The sequence below is a fragment of the Diceros bicornis genome, chromosome 17, assembly GCF_020826845.1.
Source record: "Diceros bicornis minor isolate mBicDic1 chromosome 17, mDicBic1.mat.cur, whole genome shotgun sequence".
NCBI classification, from domain to species: domain Eukaryota; kingdom Metazoa; phylum Chordata; class Mammalia; order Perissodactyla; family Rhinocerotidae; genus Diceros; species Diceros bicornis.
The window spans coordinates 12248593-12272137 of NC_080756.1; the positions used below are offsets into that span (position 1 = coordinate 12248593).

Sequence of the window (23545 nt, forward strand, 5' to 3'; positions counted from 1 at the left end):
GGAGCCTCGCCTGGGGCGAGAAGCTGACTTGGGCTGGTTTCCAGTCAGGCTCCAGCCCCGGGCTGGGGTCTCCCTGCCCAGGGGCCCGGGAGGAGAGGGGGCAGGCGGGGCTGCTGGAGAACCGGGATGGGGCGGCGGGGGCGGGCGGAGCTGTGGAGGTCTCGGCGACGGCGGCAGCGGCGACGAGGAGGCGGAGAAGCTGCCTGGCTGGTGGCGATGACTCCTGGGGGGGGACAGGGGTGGAATCCCCGGGAGGGGCTCCACCTCCTAGGGTGGGGGTGGGGGTGGGGATTGCCCGAGCGCCGGGGTGGTGAGGGGGTTCCCTGGGCGCGGAGACACTCCGTGTGCCGGGCTTGGGGCGTTTGGGCAGCGGTGAGTGGAGGGTAGAAGGGCTTCCAGGGGTCTCTGGGTGCCCTCTCGGGGAGGGTGGGTGGATGCGCGTCCTCTTGAGCGTGGCGAGCAGGATGGGGCCTTGCTGGAGTGGTGCTGAGCTTGGCGTGGGCCCTCAGTCCCGGGAGAATCCCCCCTCCAGGGATGGAGGTTGGTGGGGCTGATGCTGAGGCGTCCGGATTTGAACTGGGCTTAGGGGCTGAAGGAAAGAATAAAGAGGGATCCCTTTCCAAGGGGGATCCCTCACCTAAGAGGATCCCTATTTCCGTGGCAGAAAAGATCCCGCATCATCGCTTTCTATCCTGGTGTTCCCAATTTTCAAGGGAAGGCAATACCAATAGCAGTCATCCTTTGTAGGATTTATTGGAGTGGGAGATTTGCATCCTTCGGGGGGCCACGGGGGGGGGATAGCTTCCACCTCCATCTGTACACAAACAGCCCCTCCCCCAAGCCTCCCGCAGGAAGTGGCCGGGAAATGGCAGCTGTGCATTTGCTGCTGCGTCTCTTGTTGTTTTGAAATGTCCATTTTAATCAGATTTGGTTTCATTTTCTGAGGCCTTCTGGGCAAGCTTGGATCCTGCCAACCATGTGGCCTGAGAGTCCTTTCGTTCGACTTGTTTTTTTTTGTAAACTTAATTTGTCAAGTGGAAGTAGTCACTGCAGTTGATTCACTGATCCTGGTCCCCCCCTCCAGAGCATCTCTGTCTCCCTGTCTGGATTCTTTTTTCCTTTGAGCTAGAGGTCAAAGAGAAGCAAGCTCAGTCATCCACCAGCAGGGCTCCACTTTGAATACAAGTGGTGCAAATTCCCTCAGCCTAGAGAGCTGCCGGGAAGATTTGAAATCTTTTGTGGCATGAGAGTGGCTTTTTGGTATCTTGCTTCATGTATTCTTAAGTATGACGTTTTCTGTATTGCAGAGCACCTGAGCAAGTGAGCTTGTGAGGGGAAGAAGGATAGATTCTGAGAGGTGGAAGGAGAGGAGAGAATGGGGAAGATTTAGCTGTGAATGGCATTCGAGTGTTGGGGTAGGGACTGATTTGCAGAGTAGGATGATGGGGCTTGTTCCTCACCTGTGACTCTCACCTAAGGACAGTTCCTGTGGGAAGCCTGTTAGTTAACATAGGGTGCTGGAGGGTTACCTTCCGCAGAACCAACTAATTAGGAGAGTTAGCTATCATGTGACTTACTCTTTGGTCCATAAAAGACATCTTCTCTCTTATTACCCTTTTGGGAGAGTGGTAAGCTTTTCGTCTGTTCTGTGGAAAGTCGTGTGTCCAGATTTCTCTTTCTCCCACCTGATAACTCCAGGAGATTTCTACTATGGCATACAGTGATGGACTGTGTGTACTCGGTCCCCAGGCATTTGTTATACACTGGCTTTGGTTAGAGATGAGTTTGCCACAGGATTTTATATTTTGAGAGGTGAGGTATTGAGATCATTTGCACTATCCTGAAGACTGTTTAATCCTGGCATTTAAATAATCTTTTCAGTTTTTCCCAGTCACAAATCTCCCACCCGAATTGTAGTTTTCCTAGATTAAAGCTCCAGGGTGGGAACAAATAGACATATATGGTTGTGTGACAGCAGCATCATTGGTAGGATAGCATCATTGCTCTTTTCACTGGAGCTGTTGGGATTGATATGCTAGAAACAGTAAAACCAAGTCCAATGTCATTGTCCTTTTTCTTGCCCCTCTGTTTGACTGGTTGGTTCCTTTGAGTTGCTTTCTGATAGGGTTGAGTTGACACTGATTTTAAGTTCCCCTTTCTTCAACCTTTCTTTACCTAAATTGGGGCCTGACAGAATAGTAAATTCATTTTCCCTGTTGGGGGTTAAAAGAGTGAAAGAAGGAGAAAGACTACTTTTTTCTCTGGACTCTTTAAAAGAAATAGAAGTTGATTTTGAGAAAGTAGATATTGACTTCATTTGATACATGATTGATCAGAAAGCTGAATGAAGCAAACCTTTCGTGGCCTTCTTGTAAAATGGATGCATTTTTCTCCCAGAGATGTGGACTTCTTGATATTGACTGGTCTTTTTTTAGCCTCTCCCTAAAGGAAAAAATTTGAGATACAGAGAGAACTAGGAGGGCTGACCTCAGAGCCAGTCAGAAATCTAGAATGCCTGGAGAGGCTCATCTTGCAGTCTTGTGGTTCTGGAATCAGGTGTTGCCAAGAGAGATGGAAAGCTTGTTAGGGTTACTGACTGTGTCTTGCTGCTGTTGACCTTTCTTATCACCTCTGAAGAGGTCTGCTATGTTCTTTTACTGTTAAGAGTGTGAAAGTTAGTCCAATAGTTGGTGTGATGTCTGACCTTGTGTGAGATGTGTGCAGTGAGGCAATAGTGCCCAAGTTTTTAATGTCCTAGGACATAGAGTGAAGTATAAAACTCTTGAGGTATTTCCTGGGGCAAATCTTCCTGATTTGTTTCTTGGGATATGGATGTCCTCATATACCTCATAACCCAAGATTAATACTTTATCAGCATTGTTGCACATGGGTCAGAAGGTGCATTTTTTACCAGCTTGTTGGCCTGCATGATTTTGAAATTTATAAAATTCCACAAAACAACCTGTCTGTGAAGAGCTCTGGAGATTGTTCTTGGATTGGGTCACTGGCAGTAAAAGTAGCATTGTGTTACCGTGTGACTTAGTGTTTTGTCCTTCTCCTAGCTGTAGAGAATAATTAAGGGGGCATTTTACAGACTAAAAAGGATAATGTAATCTTTCCAAAAATTCATCAAAAAACTAAACATGAGGGTTCTTAATAGGTGGGTGGTCTCCTTACTTTTGGTCTCCTGGAATTGAGGTCAGCTCTCTATAACCTGCCTCACTAAACAGAATTCTTAACCTGCCTGCTCAGCTCAGGTTTTTTTGGGGGGAGGGGGACATCTTCTTGAAGGAAAGGGTGGAGTCCTTAACTGTTAGACCCGAAATTCTGAGAAACAATCAGAGTTGGAAGAGGGAAATAAGCTTGTTACAACCTCAGGAATGTAGCTTTTAATGTCCTCCAATTTCAGAGACACTTCCAGTCCTCTGACAGTAAAGTGACCAGAGCTGTGGCAGAAGCTAGCCTAGATTATGTCATTCCTTTATTCAGTCAACAAATATTTTAAAACCTACTGTGTATCTTGAGTGTTCAGTTAAATCAAGCAGAACTTGATTTTACTAATTTAGAGCTTAAATTTATTGCCTTTTTACATTCTCACTACTTCCCTGTTTTCAGGCCTTATTTTCTGTACGGAACAGCTGTCTAAAATACATCAAGATTTGGGGGCCTTTCTTCCCTCTAGAAATTCTATCTCTATGAAGAATGAAGCTGAATTTTTTGTTCTCTGAGAATAGTAGGAGCAAAACCCACAACCTTTATTGAATGAGTAAGCTGGTAGTGGCTGAAAAGATGGATTTATTCATTTGTTCGTTCAATCTATGGGTTCAGTAAATATTTCCTTTGGTTTTTTAATGTTTTTAGCACTAAATTAGGTGCTGGAGATATAATGGTAGAACTTAATATGTGGTAGTTGCTGTAGAACCTACATAGTTTAGAAGAAATAAGGACGGAGAACAATCATTTGTTCTGAGCAGCCTGGACATGGCAGTTGCCTCTGAGTAGCCCCCCTTAGTATAATCTTCCTACTTTCAGTCATCTTCCTCCTGCCTCACTGTCCTGACTAGGAAAGGGAGTTAAGGAAGGGACATTTTGAGAGTGTGAGCCTCAGTCAGTACATGCTGTAGTTTGGGTCAGAGTTCCTAGGTAAGATTGTTACCAGGGCCATCAGAATGGGCTATCCTGGGGCCGGCCCCATGGCGTAGCAGTTAAGTGCGCATGCTCCACTGCTGGCGGCCCGGGTTCGGATCCCGGTGCGCACCAACGCCCCGCTTGTCAGGCCACGCTGTGGTGGCCTCCCACGTAAAGTGGAGGAAGATGGGCATGGATGTTAGCTCAGGGCCAGTCTTCCTCAGCAAAAAGAGGAGGATTGGCATGGATGTTAGCTCAGGGCTGATCTTCCTCACAAAAAAAAAAAAAAAAGAATGGGCTATCCTGACTAGGGAAGAGGCATGTTGATTTTGTGGCTTGGCGCTTGGAACTCTGTGTTGGTGGAGGAAGACAGTTTAGCCAGGGAAGGGGTTTTTAGATATAAAAGTCAGAGCATCCTTGTTGGCAGCATCAGGAACTGAGAGTAATGAAAACTTCTGGAACTTCCCCATGGGGCAGCTTTGTATTAGAGCAGGGTTTTTCAACTTTGGCACTATTAATATCTTGGGCCAGATAATTCTTTGTTGTGATGGGCTATCTCCTGTATTGCAGGATCATTAGAAGCATCCCTATCTTCTACTTACTAAATGATAGTAGTATATACCTTTTGACATTACTAAATGTCCCCTGAGGGCAGAATCACCCCTGGTTGGGAACCGCTGTATTAGAGTATGGTGGGTGAATCCAGGAATGTGTAGAGTTGAGAAATATCCTTCATGACATTCACAGTTATGGAGCTAAAATGTAGTGGTGTGATTGATTTATTATATGCAAAATTGCATTTGCTGTTTAGTAAAGATAAACGTTTGAAATCTCTCCCGCTTCTTCCAAAAAAATAAAAAATTAGAAACCTCTCTATATGTGGGATTTTGGTATACTATATGGGAAGAATGAACCAAAGAACTGCAGGTACTGCCAAAGTGTCCTGATGGGTGGTGTTAGTGTCTTGTCTTTTGTGTGTGTGTGAGGAAGATTAGCCCTGAGCTAACATGTGCTACCAAAGCTCCTTTTTGCTGAGGAAGGTTGGCCCTGGGCTAACATCCGTGCCCATCTTCCTCTTCTTTATATGGGACCGCCACAGCATGGCTTGACAAGCGGTACGTAGGGCCGTGCCCGGGGATCCGAACCTGCGAATCCCTGGCCACTGGAGTGGAGTGTGCGAACTTAACCAGTACGCCACCGGGCAGGCTCCAGTGTCTTGTCTTTCTGGGGGTAGCCTCAGAGGTCTGAGTCTTAGGATTGGTCAGGGCACCTGCAACAGTGTTGAAATCTTTTATATTTATTTTAACATTTTGTGCATTCTCAGCCTTTTTCTATTAAACCCATGTCACAGGTCCACAGAATAAGTAACTCTTCAGTTGTAACTGAGAGAAAAGCAGCCTATTTGGCCATTTGGCAAGGGCTTTACGGCTTGAAGCTTAAGGGGCAATGTCTCTTAACTCTTATAAATGAAGCAGAGAGGCTCTTAAGAGATCCATTTACATACTACTGGGACTGGGCTGGGTGCTGGCCTGATTGTACTTCCTGGTCATGAGAGCTGTCTGCTATTCTGGGGGTTGGGCACTGACTGATTTCTTTTTTCATTTGGCCCAAATCCTATTAGTTCAAAGGGAGACACTTCCTTTGCTTTACCCTTCTCCTTACTAGCTCTAGATGGGAGGGTATAATTTACCTTCAGGCTTTATTGTGAAAAGCATCTTGGGTAGGAAGGTTAAAATGACGTGGCTTAGCAGTTAAGTGGGCGCGCTCTGCTACTGGGGCCTGGGTTTGGATCCCGGACGCGCACCGACACACCGCTTCTCTGGCCATGCTGAGGCGGCGTCCCACATACAGCAACTAGAAGGATGTGCAACTGTGACATACAACTATCTACTGGGGCTTTGGGGAGAAAAAGGAGGAGGATTGGCAATAGATGTTAGCTCAGAGCTGGTCTTCCTCACAAAAAAATAAAAATAAAAATAACCCTGGGTTTATTGCTGAGAGGAGCTGTCCACATTTTCTTTGCATTCCCATACAGTGATCCCATTTTTAAGTGACATCTGAAATCAAGAGTCAAGTTGCATATAAGAAAGTCAGGCTGAGAGGATCATCTCTAGTTTTGTAGTATCTCCCATACTAGTAATGGTTTTAAATTATATTTATATTATATTTTGACCTTTTGGACTTGATTATCCTTTTGAAAACTGAACAGTCTCTACTCTTTTTGTCTAATAATAATAGCTAACATTTATTGAGTGCTTGCTGGGTGACAGGCTCTGTGCTAGGTCCTTTATATAGATTTTCTCATTTAATCCTCACAAGCCCTGGAGGTAGGTACTAAAATTTTTACTAATGGTGAAACTGAGGCTCAGCAATGTTAAGTAACTTTTCCAAGGTCACACAGCTAGTGGTAGTAGAGCTGAGATTTGAATCTAGAGCCCACTGTGTTGTGCTGATCTCCCTGCCCAGCACAAAGAGTATTTTATGTTTCTAGGAAGCTTCTTGTAAATGAAGTGTTTGTGGTCCTGATGACCCTTCAGTAGAGGCTAGTGGGGAAACAGACCTCAGGCACTAGATAACTTCCCATTCCTTTTACTTGTCTGATTTCTGTGAGCCATCCATTTTTTCTCATTAGTATGTAATGTATGAGACAGGAAATGCTGTGCTTTCCCAGAGTAGCAGAGAGCAGGTGATCACTAGTTTCCTCATGGATTCAAACAGAAAATGGAAAAATGAACTGTGGCCTATCATTGAATGGGAGCATATAGTCCAGTGCACATAGGAGAAGAAGGTGTGTGTGTGTCACATACACCAGGGGAGGTTTAGCTGTGCCTTACACTCGGGGAGGGGAGAGGTGGAGATCAGATGAGATTGGTTCTCCAGGCATAGCATTTCTAGGACTTCTGAAATGAATTACTGCATGTCCTCTTTACCTGTGATGTAAGCTTTGGAAGGAACCTGCCCTAGAGGATTAGGGAATGAACTTTCCTCCTTGATGTCTTTCATTTCAGAAGAATCATTAATCTTATGATTCTTATTTTTCAGATTCCTTACTACTGAGGAGTGGCCCTTAACAAAGGGAAATCCTGGGAGACCCTGAGGTCTTTCTCTAAAGAGACTCATTTTCTTCATTGATGTATAGCAGGTTTAGGTCTGCTGCTTATGCTAGGGTGAAGATGGGAAATCCTGTATGTGAGATGTCAGTCCTAAAAGCTTTTTCTTCTTAAATCAGCAAAATACAAATTGCTTTTGCTTTTTATTTTTTAAAATTTCAGTTAAAATTGATGAAGTAGAGACAATTATGGTATTTAGCCTGGAAAATCTTATAGCTATCATGCCATATACTATACAGGGTTTATATTTCATGATCAGAATTATGTTAGATTCACATATGTACCTAATGGTGTTTAATTGCGTTATCTAGCATATTCAGAAACATGACTCTTGCAGACTTTGGGCAGTGGTCATCTATGTTCTTAACCAATTTATTCCTTCTTTAAAAAGCTTTACTTCTGGTTCTTTTTAAAAAGAGACTATTTTAAAACATCACCTAGGTCTGCTTATTGCCTCATCTTGGGAGCTTGATAAAGAAATCTTTCTCCCTGAATTCTTCTGCCCCTTTTTAAAACATAGGAACCCAGGGAGTTGCTTTTTCTGTATCAAGACAGATCATGTCTCTCACATATCAAATTAGTATGCACTTGTACATCATAAGTATCTGATTGATGTGTCAGATTTTACCAATAATTCTGGCTTCTGCTTCCTATCTTTCTTGCCTCTTCTCTTTGATCTATCATAGTTAAATTTATTCTGATCAAGGGCTTCACTTTTCATCATTCCTAGTAGATTATCACCTCGTATTCAGGAGAGGGTGAAAAGCTTTTTAACCGTACTATTCCCCAGTGAGCCACTGCACTTTACCAATATAAGTATCCAGCTATTCTCTCCATGACCCTTTACATTTAAGCCACAAAACCATATCATTAGGAAGTAACCATAGTAGACATAACAGAATAATATTCCTTGGGACATCCTCTTATTTAATCAGTTTTCCACCTCGGACATTTTTCTGAGCTATGTTCTTGGAGAGTATAGTAGTTCCCATCAAAAAAGAGTAGAAGTATTGCTGGATGATTTGTGTTTTGCCATTATGGTCACCTTTCCTGAAATATATTCTCCTTTTCAAATGTCTTTACTAAGGTAACTGTACTGTCTTCTTCAGATGTCCAGGACTATGGATAGAATAATGTGGAAATTGTTGGGGCTGGCCCCATGGCTTAGCGGTTAATTGCGGGCGCTCTGCTACTGGTGGCCCGGGTTCGGATCCCAGGTGCGCACCTATGCACCACTTGTCCGGCCGTGCTGAGGTGGCATCCCCATACTGCAACCAGAAGGATGTGCAACTATGACGTACAACTATCTGCTGGGGCCATGGGGAGAAAAAGGGGAAAAAAAGGAGGAGGGTTGGCAATAGATGTTAGCTTAGTGCCGGTCTTCCTCAGCAAAAAGAGAGGAGGATTGGCATGGATGTTAGCTCAGGACTGATCTTCCTCACAAAAGAAAAAAAAGAATAATGTGGAAATTGTTTAGCTCGAGTATAATAATAAAACAAAGCAGGATATATATCAAATATGCTTTTTCTGCCAACACCCACATCTCCATGGCTTCCTATCAAAAAGATGGCTTTGAGAACCTTCTGTGGACCCTGGCAGTGGGACTCTGGCCTTACCTTGAGGGGAAAAAAGCAAAAGGATGGAGAATGTTAAATGTTACAATAGAGGGCTAATATCTAATGTAGAGGGGTAACCAGGGCTGGGAGTTAAGAGGGTGGGGCTTACACAAGGGGAAGACTCCTTCAGGCTTATATCTTGGTTTTTCTCACTGTTTTGATCTCTACAAGGCTGACTTTAAAAGACTATTTCAATAGAGTCATTACCCAGGTTAGGGGTATATTTCCTCCTCTTCTTCTCTTTTTCAACCTCCACCCTCCCCCTAGAACTTAGGTAGGAGAAGGGTAAGTAGATGGAGGGGAGGGGGCATTCCCTCTAGAGATTCCAGGTGACATAACCTTGTTTAACCGCCAGTATTTTTTTTTCCCCTCTCTCTCCCCTCCTACAGAAATGGAGGCAAACGACCATTTTAACTTTACTGGCCTTCCCCCTGCACCTGCTGCCTCAGGACTGAAACCCTCTCCCTCCTCAGGGGAGGGCCTCTACACTAACGGGTCTCCCATGAACTTCCCCCAGCAAGGGAAAAGTGAGTGTGAGGGCCACAGGGCCTGGGGAGGGAGTGGGCATCATTCGTTTAGAGCAGGTTGATGGGACAAGGTTTGGCTCCCCTCCGGGCTAGCTGCCTCACAAAGCTCACTTTCCTGCCGGCTGGGGAGGGAGGAAGTGAATCCATAGAACTCCAGGGGCTAGAGAGAAATCAAGTCTCTAAGAACAAGTTCTAGGGGTTTATGGAAGCAACACTTTTAGTTTTGACTTAAGGTTGGAAGGGATTAGAAAAACATACTGGCTTTTTCATTTTAGCCTGCTCTTCTATCAGCCCTGTTCCCCTGGCTACTGCCAGAGAGTGGTGAGGTGGCTACGGCTTCTGATAACCAGGTTGGACCCACGAGAGAGAGATAAAGGGCCGAACCTCCGAGAAGCTGTTTTTAAGAGGTTGGAGAAGCCACCCCTAGGACTGGGGGTGGAAGAGTTGGGTGAAGGTTGGGATGTGTTTGCCTTTTAGTTTGTGCAGCAGAGAAGAGGGCAGATGCTTGAAGTGCCTGTAGCACCACCTGTCCTTGAGGATAGAAGATAGAGACAGGGAGGGTTTTAATGCTACCTAGTTCCCCAGAGAGAAACATCTATAATTCCAGATGGAAGTGTTGCTGCCAAGATTGGGTCTTTTCCTGGGGCTTATCAGTTGTTCTGTATCTTGGTTCTGCCAAGTACCTCTCTAATCTTGCCTGGGTTTCAGGTGCTTTATGCTTGGAAGCAGAGAGAAGCCCAAATACTTCCCTCCTTCCTTGCAGCAGAAAAATACTGCCACAGGCTTATACTTACCACCTCTCCCTCCTATCCTGCACAAAGGAGTTGCAGATAGAAGCTCCGTTATTTCACTGGAGGACCCCTACCCACCCTCCAGCTTCCTTAGTATCTTGGTTCCTTTTATTTGATTGTCCTCCAGTCCAGAGGTTGCCATTGGTCTTGAGAACTGAAGTCTGCAGTACTGGTCATGCAGAGATTTTTCCCCCTGCCTATTACCCTCCAGTGCCTATGGGGAGGGGCCAAGCCTAGCCTTCTGAGCTGGGATCTTGCTGCTGTGGTGACTGCAAATTCTATTCTTAGCCCAGCACAAAGTGCTGGATCTGCATGTGCCAGTGAGGTGGAGGCTGTCCCTTCTGGTGCCACTGCAGGGCCAAACAGGCACTGGGGAAAGGGCGAGGGGGCACTGCTGGAGAATTCAGTCATGCCACTCCAAGGAAAGAATTCCTCTAGGGAATGAGGGTGGAGAAGAATGCAAGTCACTGTAGGGAGTCTGCAGACAGCTTCATTTAAAAAAATTAAAAGCCCTGAGCATCTGCAGCAGCTAGCTCTCTGCTGGTCGCTCCTATGGTAGGCAGGAGAGCTCCCCAGCCCCCTACTCAGCAGCAGTTGCTAAGCTTACATCCAGGAGCATCTGGGTTTGGTGTTCCCTGGAGACTGAAAAGCTATAAATATAACAGAGGGGGAATCCCCCTCCCCTTCACCTTCCCTTTTTCTAGTCAGTGCTGTTCTTTTGGTAAAGTTGGTAGAGTTACTTGCATACATATATGTAACTGACCCTTTTCCCTCCTTCTCTGCCAGGTTTGAATGGGGATGTGAATGTTAATGGCTTATCTACTGTATCTCACACTACTACTTCAGGGATTTTGAATTCTGCTCCCCACTCCTCCAACACCTCACACCTCCATCACCCCAACGTGGCCTACGACTGTCTCTGGAACTACTCACAGTACCCATCTGCCAATCCTGGCAGCAACCTCAAGGACCCACCCCTTCTCTCCCAGTTCTCGGGGGGACAGTACCCGCTCAACGGCATCCTTGGGGGCAGCCGGCAGTCTTCATCCCCAAGTCACAACACTAACCTTCGGTCTGGGAGCCAAGAGTTCTGGGCCAACGGTACCCAGAGTCCCATGGGGCTTAACTTTGACTCACAGGAACTGTATGATTCCTTTCCTGACCAGAATTTTGAGGTGATGCCCAATGGACCCCCTACTTTTTTCACCTCCCCACAGACTTCTCCTATGTTGGGATCTAGCATCCAGACCTTTGCACCCTCCCAGGAGGTAGGCAGTAGTATCCATCCTGATGAGGCGGCAGAAAAGGAGCTGTCTTCAGTTGTGGCAGAGAATGGCACTGGCTTGGTAGGCAGCTTGGAGCTGGAAGAAGAGCAGCCAGGTATAACTGGGTCCATGAGCTGGGTTGGGAGATGGAAAATGGGGCTGTGGGGGGCAGTGGCTTTTTGAGGTGAGGAAAACTTGTCTTTCCAGCTCTCTGCAGTGGAGGCTGATTTGCATGTTGGTGATTAGCAGAGCCAAGTGGCTGGTGTTTTTGTGGCAGCAGCACCAGCTCGCGAGTGGGAGAGCAAATTATTTCAAGCTCATGCAGAGCTGCTGGCCTGGAGAGGGCAGGTGGGCGAGCCCGAAACAGCCCCAACAGATACCCTGCATCAAGAAGGGCTTCTTCCAAAATATAGGAAGGGGTTGGGGCATTAGCAGGGGGCATTGAGGCCAATTTGACTTGACTGTGGCAGGGCCAGACTGGCTGCTAAACTGAGCTGAGCCCTAGGAGTGATTGGCTCCTGAAGGATGGAAGGAAGCAGGCAGAGCATACCATTGCTTGTCTGCTCATAGTTTTCTTTCTTTGTTATTGTTGTTAGCATTGGTACATGTGACAGTCCCTCTCACCTTTTCCCTCAAAATAGATAAATGCTTAGGTTGCTATTGATTCCAAGTACAAGGGTGACCACCTTGTAAAATTATAGGATGTTTTCTCTGTTTACCGCTTGTTCCCACTGGATGGGGAAATAGCTGAGTATGTGATGGAGTTCTTGTCTCAGACTCCACTCTCCTTTCCCCTCTCTTTATCTGCTGTAGGATTTTACTAACACTTCTCTACTTATTCATATCTTGGTGTGATTGGTACCCAACATAGAACTGGTACCCATAAATGCTGAAAGAGTGAACATTCCTCTAGCAAAGACTGACTGCCTCCTAAAGCTAAATGAACCACTGAAGGTACTGATTTTCATTTTTGCCCTCTCCTGGGATTTCCTAGAACTGAAAATGTGTGGCTACAATGGCTCGGTCCCTTCTGTGGAATCATTACACCAAGAGGTCTCAGTCTTGGTCCCTGACCCCACAGTGAGCTGCTTAGATGATCCTTCACATCTTCCTGATCAACTGGAAGACACTCCAATCCTCAGTGAAGTCTCTCTGGAGCCCTTCAACACTCTGGCACAAGGTAGGCTTGGAGGGTGGCTCTCTTCAACTCATCCATGCAGAGGGTAGCCAGCTTCTACCACCTGGAAGAGATAGTAAACCACGGAAAGTATTCAGGAATCTCGGGCATTGGGGCCTCCAGATAATCCTGTGGCAGACCAGTTTCATGCCACCGGCCTGACTGGGCCAACTGCACTCTGAGCTGAATTGGTTCATTTCCCAGGTCCTCTCCCAGTGTTCCTTTTGGCCAGGAGCCCTGGGCCGTAATAATTCACTGTATAGGGACTTATTACCACATAGTTGGGCTATTTGGGTTCTCACTAGCTAGAAAGAAAGCATTTGCCAGTGAACAATTACCTTTTACCCCTCTGAGATATAAGAAAGGCCTATTTTATGATAGATGCTAGAATTTTGCATTAGTCTGTGGGTTGGTACAGGGCCAGTGCCTTTCCCTTCATTTCCACTTCAAGCTTTTACAATCCTTATAGCCTGGTGACTTTACTCTTTCAGAGAGAGGGCTGTAAAATTTCCCTAATTTAATATTAGAAAGAACCTTCACACTATGGGAACTAGAATTGGATATATTCAGACCAATATTTCTTAAGTCTTGCTTTCTGATTTTTCCACTCCCTGAAGAGCCAGTAAGTGGAGGACTCTATGGTATAGATGACACGGAGCTGATGGGTGCGGAGGACAAGCTGCCTCTTGAGGACAGCCCTGTGATTTCTGCTCTTGACTGCCCTTCCCTCAATAACGCCACTGCCTTCAGTCTCCTGGCAGATGACAGTCAAACTTCAGCCTCTATCTTTGCCAGCCCCACCTCGCCACCTGTCCTTGGGGAGTCTGTCCTGCAAGGTAAGTGAGGAGAGGTAGGACAAAGAAAGTCCTTGACCTAGGAAAAGGTGAGAGAACAGTTTCCATAGTTAGGGCCTTAGGGGTGGGAAATCTGTGAGAGCACCTTGCTGGGAGCTGAGGGGACTATGGGATAGTGTATAGGGGGACTAAAAAAGGCACAGGCTGCTACACTCTGACTTTTGCCCTGTGCCCAAAAGAACTTGTGAGACTTGGAGTTTGCAGGAAAAAGGAGGCCAAAGGCCTTACTGGCTTCAGGTGAAAGGTATTTCTTCACACAATGACAGCAGCTTTGCCCTTTAACCTTCATGAATGGTTGGGGAGGACAGCCAGAGGCTACTTTTCTTTTTCCAGCCCTAGAGAAAAGCCCTTGAAATAACCCTATTTAGCTTAGTCCAGGTTTGACTGAGTAGAGTCTCTTGTTTTATATGACGCCATTTTTCCTTTACCCATTCTGTCCCTTTGGATTCTAGACAACAGCTTTGACCTGAATAATGGTAGTGATGCAGAAGAAGAAGAAATGGAGACTCAGGCTTCAGACTTCCCACCACCTCTGACCCAGCCGGCCCCTGACCAGTCATCCACTATTCAGCTACATCCAGCAACCTCACCAGCAGTCTCGCCAGCAGCCTCCCCAGCAATCTCCCTGGCAGTTTCTCCAGCAGCCTCCCCGGAAATCTCCCCAGAAGTCTCCCCAGCAGTTTCTCCAGCAGCCTCTCCGGAAATCTCACCCGTCATCTCCCCAGCAGCCTTCCCTACGGTTTCTCCAACTTCCTCAGCAGTCCTCCCACCAGTCTCCTCAGAAGTCTCCTTGACGGCCTCCCCAGTGATCTCCCCAAAAGTGTCCCCTGCAGCTTCCCCAGCAGCTGTCTTCCCAACAGCATCCCCAGCAAACAAGGATGTCAGCAGCTTCCCTGAAATCACTGCTGACCTGGAAGAGATCACTGGAGAAGGAGTCACTGCTTCTGGCAGTGGTGAGTGTCCAGATCCTGTTTTACCCCTAGGTGCTTTTAGGAAAAGGGTCTGACCCGTGTGGCATTTAGCCCTTCCTTGCTGGCCTATTGTTTCACTATTTTGCTTGAGCTCTTAATTTGGGTATCCCCTATCTTCCTCCCAAGGTGATGTCCTGAGGAGACGTATTGCTACCCCAGAAGAAGTTCGTCTTCCCCTCCAACATGGGTAAATGCTCTAGTTTGCTACATGCATTGACCTTGACAATTTAATGAGGGACTCTAGGAAGAAGGGTAGGGAGCTCCTCTCATCTGAGATGGGGAGGATGGGCTAGACAAGAATGGATTAAATGACAGTTGTCTAAATGATAATGTTTCTCTGTATGAGATTCCTAGGCTTTCCTTCTGCCTCTCTTGGGGTCTGCCTCACTTTACCTATTCTTGCCTCATCTTGTGACCAATCCGTTTTTCGCTCAGGGGCTACAGCTGTTATCATTTCCAAACCCAGCTGGTGACCCTAGGGCTCAGATCTCCAAATTAGCTAACTTGTCCTATGTCCTCAGAGAAAGGATAGCTGTAAATGAGGAGTGGCTAGTGTGGGGAGTGGCTTAGTCTCGATGAATTGAGTTTTTTTTTTTTTTTTTTTTTTGATGCTCTTTGGAGAGGTAAGGGCAGGAACAGTACATGACCAGAGTGAGCCAGCAGCTGCCACTGAGGGCCTTGTAGGAATAATTCCCATCCTGATCTTCCCTACCCCTGCCCCTCTAGGCTACTGGTGGTCACCAAGTTCTGCTTAAAGTTTTGAGAGAAAGATAAAGCTTAGTCTTAGAATAACGTGTTGCTCAGAACACAGAGTTCCGGGGCTGGCCTGGTGGTGCAAGGGGTTAAGTGTGCGTGCTCTGCTGCGGCGGCCCGGGGTTCGCAGGTTGGGATCCCGGGCACACACTGACGCGCCTCTTGGCAAGCCATGCTGTGGCGGCATCCCATATAAAGTGGAGGAAGGTGGGCGTGGATGTTAGCCCAGGGCCAGTCTTCCTCAGCAAAAAGGGGAGGATTGGCAGATGTTAGCTCAGGGCCAATCTTCCTCACACAAAAAAAATAAAAAATGTTAAAAAAAAAAAAAAAAAGAACACAGAGTTCCTTACTAAACCCCGGCCTATGGAGTTACAGTCAGCAGCCAGTTTATTCTTCTGCTTGCCTCCCCACCCTCTGTCTTTTCTGCCTTTTTTCCCTTCCGTCTTCATCCTCTTTACTGAAAACCCAGTAATTGCCCTGAATGGTGTCAAGGAGGGGTTTTCTGGCTGCTCATCTCACTGTAAAGGGAGGGGTGGAGGTCTTTCTGGGCTTGGGCAGTTTGGTGTATCGCTTTACCCTGAGGTCCTGAGGGTTTGTGGAGCTCAGGTCTGCCTTCTGGCCAAGCTTGTGTTTATGCTGCCTTTGCCTCTACGTGCAGTTCTAGTGAGACTGATGCGGAGAGGGTCATCTGCTAAGTGGGCTTGGCTCCTGGGTGGCTTGAGAGTGGGTAGGGGTGTGACCTGGCGGCAGGGCCCGTGTGCTTCTCTGGCAGGTGGCGGAGAGAGGTGCGCATCAAGAAGGGTAGCCACCGCTGGCAGGGGGAGACCTGGTATTACGGTCCCTGTGGGAAGAGGATGAAACAGTTCCCGGAAGTGATCAAGGTAATGTGGCTTTCATGGGCTTTTTTTTTAGGGAAGCACAGACTCCTTTCTTGGACCCAAGGGCAGCAGGCTGGCATTGTCTGCTCTGGGCCTGTTCTGCTTGTGCTGTTGCTAGCCAAAAGCATAGTAGGGCTATGACTTCATTAATGCCACTTTACCTCCTCCTCTTAGTACCTGAGTCGCAACGTGGTACACAGTGTCCGCCGTGAGCACTTCAGCTTCAGTCCCCGTATGCCGGTTGGAGATTTCTTTGAAGAGAGAGACACACCAGAGGTGCAGACCCAAGGGTTAAATATGCTTTCCCTGAGCAAGGTTTGGTGGACAAGCTGCAGCTGCCTCTTGTGGGGTTTGGAGGTTCTGGGACACTGGGTTGAGAGGGCCTGGTGGCTTGCACTGACTCCTCCCATTGTAACACAGTTTTCCTCATTACCTTAGGGCTTGCAGTGGGTACAGCTCTCAGCAGACGAGATCCCATCCAGGATTCAGGCAATTACTGGGAAACGGGGCCGACCTCGAAACACTGAGAAGGCCAAGACCAAGGAAGTCCCCAAGGTGAAACGGGGCCGAGGTCGGCCACCCAAGGTCAAAATCACTGAGCTGTTGAATAAGACAGACAACCGCCTCCTAAAGAAATTGGAAACCCAAGGTACAGTGGTATTTCTTTTTTTTTATTTTTACTTATTTTTAAATTATTTTATTGAGGTCATATTGGTTATAACATTGTGTAATTTCAGGTGTACATTATTATATATCAGTTTCTGTATAGACTGCATTGTGCTCACCACCAATAGTGTAGTTTTTATCCACCACCATGCCCCTTTACCCTCCATTTGCCCACCCCTCACCTCCTTCCCCTCTGGTAACCACTAATCTGTTCTTGTTGATATGAGTGAAATCATACAGTGCTTGTCTTTCTCGGTCTGGCTTATTTAGCTTAACGTCACACCCTCAAGGTGCATCCATGTTGTTGCAAATGGGACAGTTTTGTCCTTTTTTATGGCTTAGTAGTACTCCATTGTGTGTTTTTGTGTGTGTGTGTGTGTGTGTGTGTGTGTGTGTGTATACACACAGTGGTGTTTCTTACTTTGGGATTCTGCTTGCTCTATGAGGCATCTGAAATGTGGATGAATTGCGAATGCCTGGGTTTTCCAGGAGCCTGACTGACGTTATCTGGACCGAATGAATCTGAATCCCCTTTCCCTCCCTGGAAAACACCACTAGGGTCCCAGCACTTTTTTGGTACTTCTTTAACAACGAGTTTCTTCCTATAGTTGCTCTTACTAGTAGAGTCTTGGGCAGTCTGCAGATGTAGTTATGAGAGGAGAGGGCTCTCATGTCTGTCTTACCATCTTTCAGCTCCTTACTTATCTTACTGGTTTTGGTTATACACTCTTACTTTACTCATTGCCACCATCACAGAGGTTCAGAATTCACATCTGAATCCAAAAGATAATTGGCACTGTTTTAGTGAGATAGACGGGTAGGATATGTCTAATTTTTCAGTAAATACTGCATTTACCCTGATATAGTATGAAGAATTTGAAGATTTGGAGTCTTCTGACTCTGATTCAGAGTTCCAGCTCTAACAGATTCTGACTGTATTGACCTAGAGCAAGTCACATATATTTTAATAGAAGCCTATATAGTGGCTCATCTGCAGATAATCTCTGTCTAACTTAGAGAATTGTTGTACAGCTGTGATGGTGGTAGTGTTTCTGTGCCAGAATAGAATAGATACTATCATATCAAAAACATCAATTCTATAACACTCTACTGTTTACAGAATCACACTTCAATATTCAGTCTTCCAAAAGGGAAGAAAGTCAGATCTTTTAGTGGAGCAGGATATAGGAGCTGAGCATAAGCAATAAATATATCAGTGTTGATCTGATTCTACTGAGGTGTCCATTACCTACGCCTTTTCTTTCTGGTGCAGTCTTGGTTAATCAGTGCTTCCAAATCTGGAGTCCTCCCTCTTTCCCTGGCAGTTTGCTTTTCTCTTTCCTTTTTCTGTCCTAAAATCAAGCTGTGGGTTGCTGTCCTTGTCAGTAGCCTGGGAGAGAGACAGGCTACAAGGCTTCTCTGTCATTGTGGCCTCTAGGACCTCTTCTAAAGCAGTCCCGTCTGTTCCAGGGCTGGTGCTTCTGGACAGGAGATACCATTTGAGTTCTTTATGCTAACCCCATAGCACAAAGAGGAGGGGCCTCTCCTACATTTTTTCCCCCCAACATTTTATTACATATACTTTAAAAAGAAAAAAACTTGTAGTTTCTTCAGGGAGCTGCTTGGGAAGCCAGCTTTATGAAAGCATGTTGTCTGGATACTGGAGATCAGTCTGCCTGCCTCTTCATTTTCGTTTCTGCCCTCACAGAAACGCTGAATGAGGAGGATAAAGCAAAGATGAGTAAAATCAAGAAGAAAATGAAGCAGAAGGTACAGCGGGGAGAGTGTCAGACTGCTGGCCAAGGACAGGTGAGGGACACTGGAGAGATTACACAGTGGGTTGACTTTTCCTACAACCTGCTCTGTCTTTTCTTCCTTCTCTCACATCTGCCTCCCCCCATGTAGCAGCATACCTTCATTACCTGGAATTTTGGGGGGCTTGATTTTAGAGAACTGGGCTTGTTCATGAATAATGTGGGCATGTCCAGGGTGAGAGAATTGATCCATTGCCAATCCCTCATCCCATCTCTCACCTCTCCTCCCCAGCACCCTTGTCTGTTTTTGAATCCTAGCCCAAGCAGAGATGCTTTCAGAGTTTGAGGAGAAATGACTTCCCTTATGGTTTACAGGCCAGAAACAAGCGGAAACAAGAGACCAAGAACTTAAAGCAGAAGGAAGCTAAGAAGAAATCCAAGGTAGGTGCATGTCCACAAGTGTAACTTTGAAGTCGCCAAACTGATTTTGCAAGACGTGGGGGTCGTTCTTGTTTTATAGTCACGTTTCTGGGCTCAGAGGTGGGGAGGATGGGAACCAGGGAAGGGTGGTGACTAGAATCTTTATGGTACTCTTGGTTCGTCTTCTCCCTTGGGTGGGTAGGCTGAGAAGGAGAAGGTAAAGACAAAGCAGGAAAAACTGAAGGAAAAAGTCAAGAGGGAGAAGAAGGAGAAGGTGAAAATGAAGGAAAAGGAGGAGGTGGCCAAAGCCAAGCCAGCCTGTAAAGCAGATAAAACCCTGGCCTCACAGAGGCGCTTGGAGGAGCGGCAGAGGCAGCAGATGATCTTGGAGGAGATGAAGAAGCCCACAGAGGATATGTGTCTGACTGACCACCAGGTAGTGAGGGGAGAATAACAGGTCCCAGGTCCTAGAGGGGCCAGTGGTGAAGACATTTCTATTAAAGGACTTGCCTTCCGGTATGTTTGATAGAACCCCCTACCACTTTTCCCCTTACAGCCCCTGCCTGACTTCTCACGCATCCCTGGTCTGATCCTGCCTAGTGGGGCCTTCTCAGACTGCTTGACCATTGTGGAGTTCCTGCACAGCTTTGGCAAGGTGCTGGGCTTTGACCCTGCCAAAGATGTACCTAGCCTGGGGGTCCTGCAGGAGGGACTCCTGTGTCAAGGCGACAGCTTGGGCGAGGTGCAAGATCTGCTGGTGCGGCTGCTGAAGGCTGCCCTCTACGATCCTGGCTTGCCCTCTTACTGTCAGGTGAGGTCCTTTCCTAGGGCAGGTTGGCAGGGCCTGGGATCCAGTGCTTTGTCTCAGTTTTGCTTTCTCTTTAATTTCAACACATGAAAGCCCCTCCCTAAAGTGATCAGGACAAGTGAAGGGAGATAGAATTTCTTTCTGTTTCTGTTTTCCTTATATTTTTACCTTCTGTTTTGTTCTCTTCCTGACATCCCTCTGCTTGCTTTGTTCATTTTCCTTTATTTTATTCCTTTTCTTTTGCACCTTTTGTCTTCTCTCATCTTATCCTAGCAACTTTCATTGTCTTCCTTAACCCCATAGTTCACTCCTACTGTATTTTCCTGTCCCAGATTCACCCAACTTGAGTTGTTCCTCTTTTTCTCTTAACTTTCATTGTGCTCTCATCCAAACAGTCCTTAAAGATCTTGGGCGAGAAGGTATCTGAGATCCCACTGACAAGAGACAACGTGTCTGAGATCCTGCGCTGCTTCCTCATGGCATACGGAGTGGAGCCAGCCCTCTGTGACAGCCTGCGCACCCAGCCTTTTCAGGCCCAGCCACCCCAACAGAAGGCTGCTGTCCTGGCCTTCCTGGTGCATGAGCTCAATGGCTCCACCCTCATCATCAAGTGAGGGGCTGGGGGCAGGGGGGTTTCTTGTATGCCGTGGTCAGAATGGGATGGGGGAGGGCTTTAGCCATCTAGAAATCCTAGGTGATGTCTGTCCACTGCCATGCTCTGGGGATGCTAGAGTGATTTGGGACTGAATCTTAGTGCCTTCCCTGGGAGAACCTAAGCCTGCCTGTGCTGTTCATCCAATCTAGGCTCTAGGCTGAAACTCCTTGTTCAGCTGCAGCCCCTTCGCCCTTGAGACTCCCTTCTTTTTCGTGTGTGCTGCCACTTCTACCTCAAAATTCCATTCCCTATTCTCCTGCAGTGAAATTGACAAGACTCTGGAGAGTATGTCCAGCTACAGGAAAAACAAGTGGATTGTTGAAGGCCGGCTCCGGAGGTAGGGACAAGACAGAGGGTAGGGCCCTGAGAGAGAAGAGGGAAAGGGTGACACATAGCCAGGACTTTTGCCTGGAACTCGATGTCCTTAGTCCCTCCCTGGGGTTGGGAGCTTACCCTAGCGCTCAAGATGGCTTAGATTCCCGGTGTTCTTTTTGGGGCAGTATCACTTTCCTCACTACTTTTTCCCTTAATCTTTGTCTGTTTCAAGACTGAAAACTGCTCTGGCCAAGCGAACTGGGCGGCCTGAGGTAGAGATACAAGGGCCAGAGGAAGGCCTGGGGCGGAGGCGCAGTTCTCGGATCATGGAAGAGACCAGTGGCATGGAAGAGGAGGAAGAGGAGGAGACTATAGCAGCTATCCATGGCCGTAGGGGTCGAAGAGATGGAGAGGTACTAGCCGCAGACCAAGAAAAGTGGGAGTTGGAAAACAGATTATTTCTCTTCTTGAATCTGATAATTCCCTTTCTCTCGGTGTCCACTTGTTTCTTCTCCAGGTTGATGCTACAGCATCTAGCATCCCGGAGCTGGAGCGCCAGATAGAAAAACTCAGCAAGGTATTGTGCTTCTAACATCCCAGGAGCTGGAGATGTGGGCTGGGCGAGAATTGATCACCTTATGAGTTGGGCCCAGATGGTACAATTTTATAGGGAAGCTGAGAGCCCTTGCCCTTCTTCCATATACTGGATGAAGTCACCATTACCACCCTGGAAATGTGTTTTTTATTCATCTTCCTTTTCCACTGCCTACCTAGCGTCAGCTTTTCTTTCGCAAAAAGCTGCTTCATTCATCCCAGATGCTTCGGGCAGTCTCCTTGGGTCAGGACCGCTACAGACGCCGCTACTGGGTGTTGCCCTATTTGGCTGGTGTCTTTGTGGAAGGAACAGAGGGTTGCTTAGGTAGGTGTGTCATGGGAACCTGAATTGAGTCCTATCTAACAAAACTTAAACAGTTTCTTTTCCTCTGCCTAGTTGTCTCGGGCTTGTTCCATTTTATGAGAATTGGTATAGCATAGTGAAGAGCACAGGCCCTGAAGCAGACTGCCTGCCTACCTGCTGTGCCATTCACCAGCCGTATGCTTCAGTGTCTTCATTTGTAAAATGGAGATGATAATACTATGGATACTTCATAGGGCTATTGAGAGAATTAGAGTGAGTTAATACTCTTAGAATAGTGTTTGATATATAGTTGGTTCTCAGTAAATGCTGCTTTATGATTATGCTGCTGCTGATTACTTGGGAGAACATTGTTTCCCCAGATACTGTGTCCACTGGCGTATAAGCTCTTCCCAGTGGAATCTCAAAAAGGGGGAGATTAAGTCCAAGAGGAAAAGAAAGCTTATAGCCTATAGTTGATACACATTCTTTTTCCCCTTATATATCAGTGTGTGTCTTAAGCTCTTCACTTCTCTTTACAGTTCCTGAGGATGTGATAAAGCAGGAAACTGACTCCTTGAAAGTGGCAGCCCATCCAGCACCCAGCCCAGCCCCCTTCTCTCTGAAGAGGGAGTTAGCTGGCTCCAGCACCTCCACCAGTTCTCCTGCCCGGGCCCGAGGCCGGCCTCGGAAAACTAAGCCTGGGTCTATGCATCCTAGACACCTTAAATCCCCTTACAGGGGTCAGGGTTCAGAACAGCCGCAGGCCCAGCTTCAGCCTGAGACTCAGCCCCATCTTCAGCTTCAGACTCATGCCCAGCCTCAGCCCCAGACCCAGCTTCAGTCCCACACTCAGTCCCATAATGGGTTCCTGGAGCCAGAAGGCTCCCCTTTGTCTCTGGGTCAGAGCCAGCATGACCTCAGCCAGTCAGCCTTCCTGTCTTGGCTAAGCCAGACTCAGAGCCATGGCTCCCTGTTGAGCAGCTCAGTCCTCACGCCTGATAGCAGCCCCGGAAAACTGGACCCGACCCCGTCACAGCCCCCAGAGGAGCCAGAGCCTGATGAGGCAGAATCCAGCCCTGATTCTCAAGCTCCCTGGTTTAACTTCTCAGCCCAGATACCCTGCAATGCTGTCCCTACACCACCCCCTGCAGTTTCTGAGGACCAGCTTACTCCTTCCCTCCATCTACCTGCCTCCTCCAAGCCAGTAAGTAGCCAGAATTAGTGGTGTGCACTGTACTTCATCTTGCCACAGGCTCCATTGCCTGGCTGTGGGCTGCTACTGAAGTTGGCAGAAGGGATGGGGCCACTAGGGTCCTGTAAACATGAAAACACCCTCATCCCCTTATGTTTCATCTCATTCACAGGTGAACAGACCCAGTGCTGCCAACCCCTGTTCTCCAATGCAGCTCTTTTCCACCCCCTTGCCTGGGGTGGCCCCTAAGAGGCGAGCAGGAGACCCTGGAGAAACACCACAAAGTCCCACAGGGCTGGGACAGCCAAAACGGAGAGGGAGACCCCCTAGTAAGTTCTTCAAACAGATGGAGCAGCGTTACCTAACACAGCTGACAGCCCAGCCTGTCCCCACTGGTGAGTGACCTTGGGTGGACGGGGTAAGAGTATAGGTAGGGATGGTATCTAATGTGGGCCTTGTGATTCGTAGCTGGTCCCTGCTCCCCACCCCACACACACAAACTGTTCACAGAGATGCTCTCGGGCTGGTGGTGGATCCGAGATCCTGAGACACTGGATGCTACACTCAAGGCCCTGCACCCCCGAGGCATCCGGGAGAAGGCACTTCACAAACACCTAAACAAGCATAGGGACTTCTTACAGGAAGTCTGCCTTCGGCCATCAACTGGTAAGATAGATATTGTGACCTAGCCTGAGCTGAAGAGCCCAGGGTAGACGTCGAGTTGCTGCTGTGGACAATGGCCTAATGGGCCTTCTGCCTTCTGTCTT

The 23545-nt window shown here is 47.3% G+C and overlaps 1 protein-coding gene across 1 annotated transcript in view; it reads left to right on the forward strand.

The window, feature by feature from the left end:
* The window catches only part of BAZ2A (bromodomain adjacent to zinc finger domain 2A), a 34540-nt gene that overhangs the window by 6010 nt on the left and 4985 nt on the right, over positions 1-23545 (forward strand). Inside the window, 21 exon segments of the mRNA XM_058557885.1 lie at positions 9244-9381; positions 10959-11552; positions 12432-12617; positions 13232-13450; positions 13921-14421; positions 14566-14626; positions 15965-16073; positions 16245-16346; positions 16509-16719; positions 18445-18545; positions 18866-18931; positions 19113-19346; positions 19467-19721; positions 20114-20328; positions 20636-20710; positions 20921-21101; positions 21206-21265; positions 21463-21607; positions 22126-22790; positions 22951-23173; positions 23289-23444. Of these exon segments, the coding sequence (XP_058413868.1) occupies positions 9244-9381; positions 10959-11552; positions 12432-12617; positions 13232-13450; positions 13921-14421; positions 14566-14626; positions 15965-16073; positions 16245-16346; positions 16509-16719; positions 18445-18545; positions 18866-18931; positions 19113-19346; positions 19467-19721; positions 20114-20328; positions 20636-20710; positions 20921-21101; positions 21206-21265; positions 21463-21607; positions 22126-22790; positions 22951-23173; positions 23289-23444 (4497 nt within the window).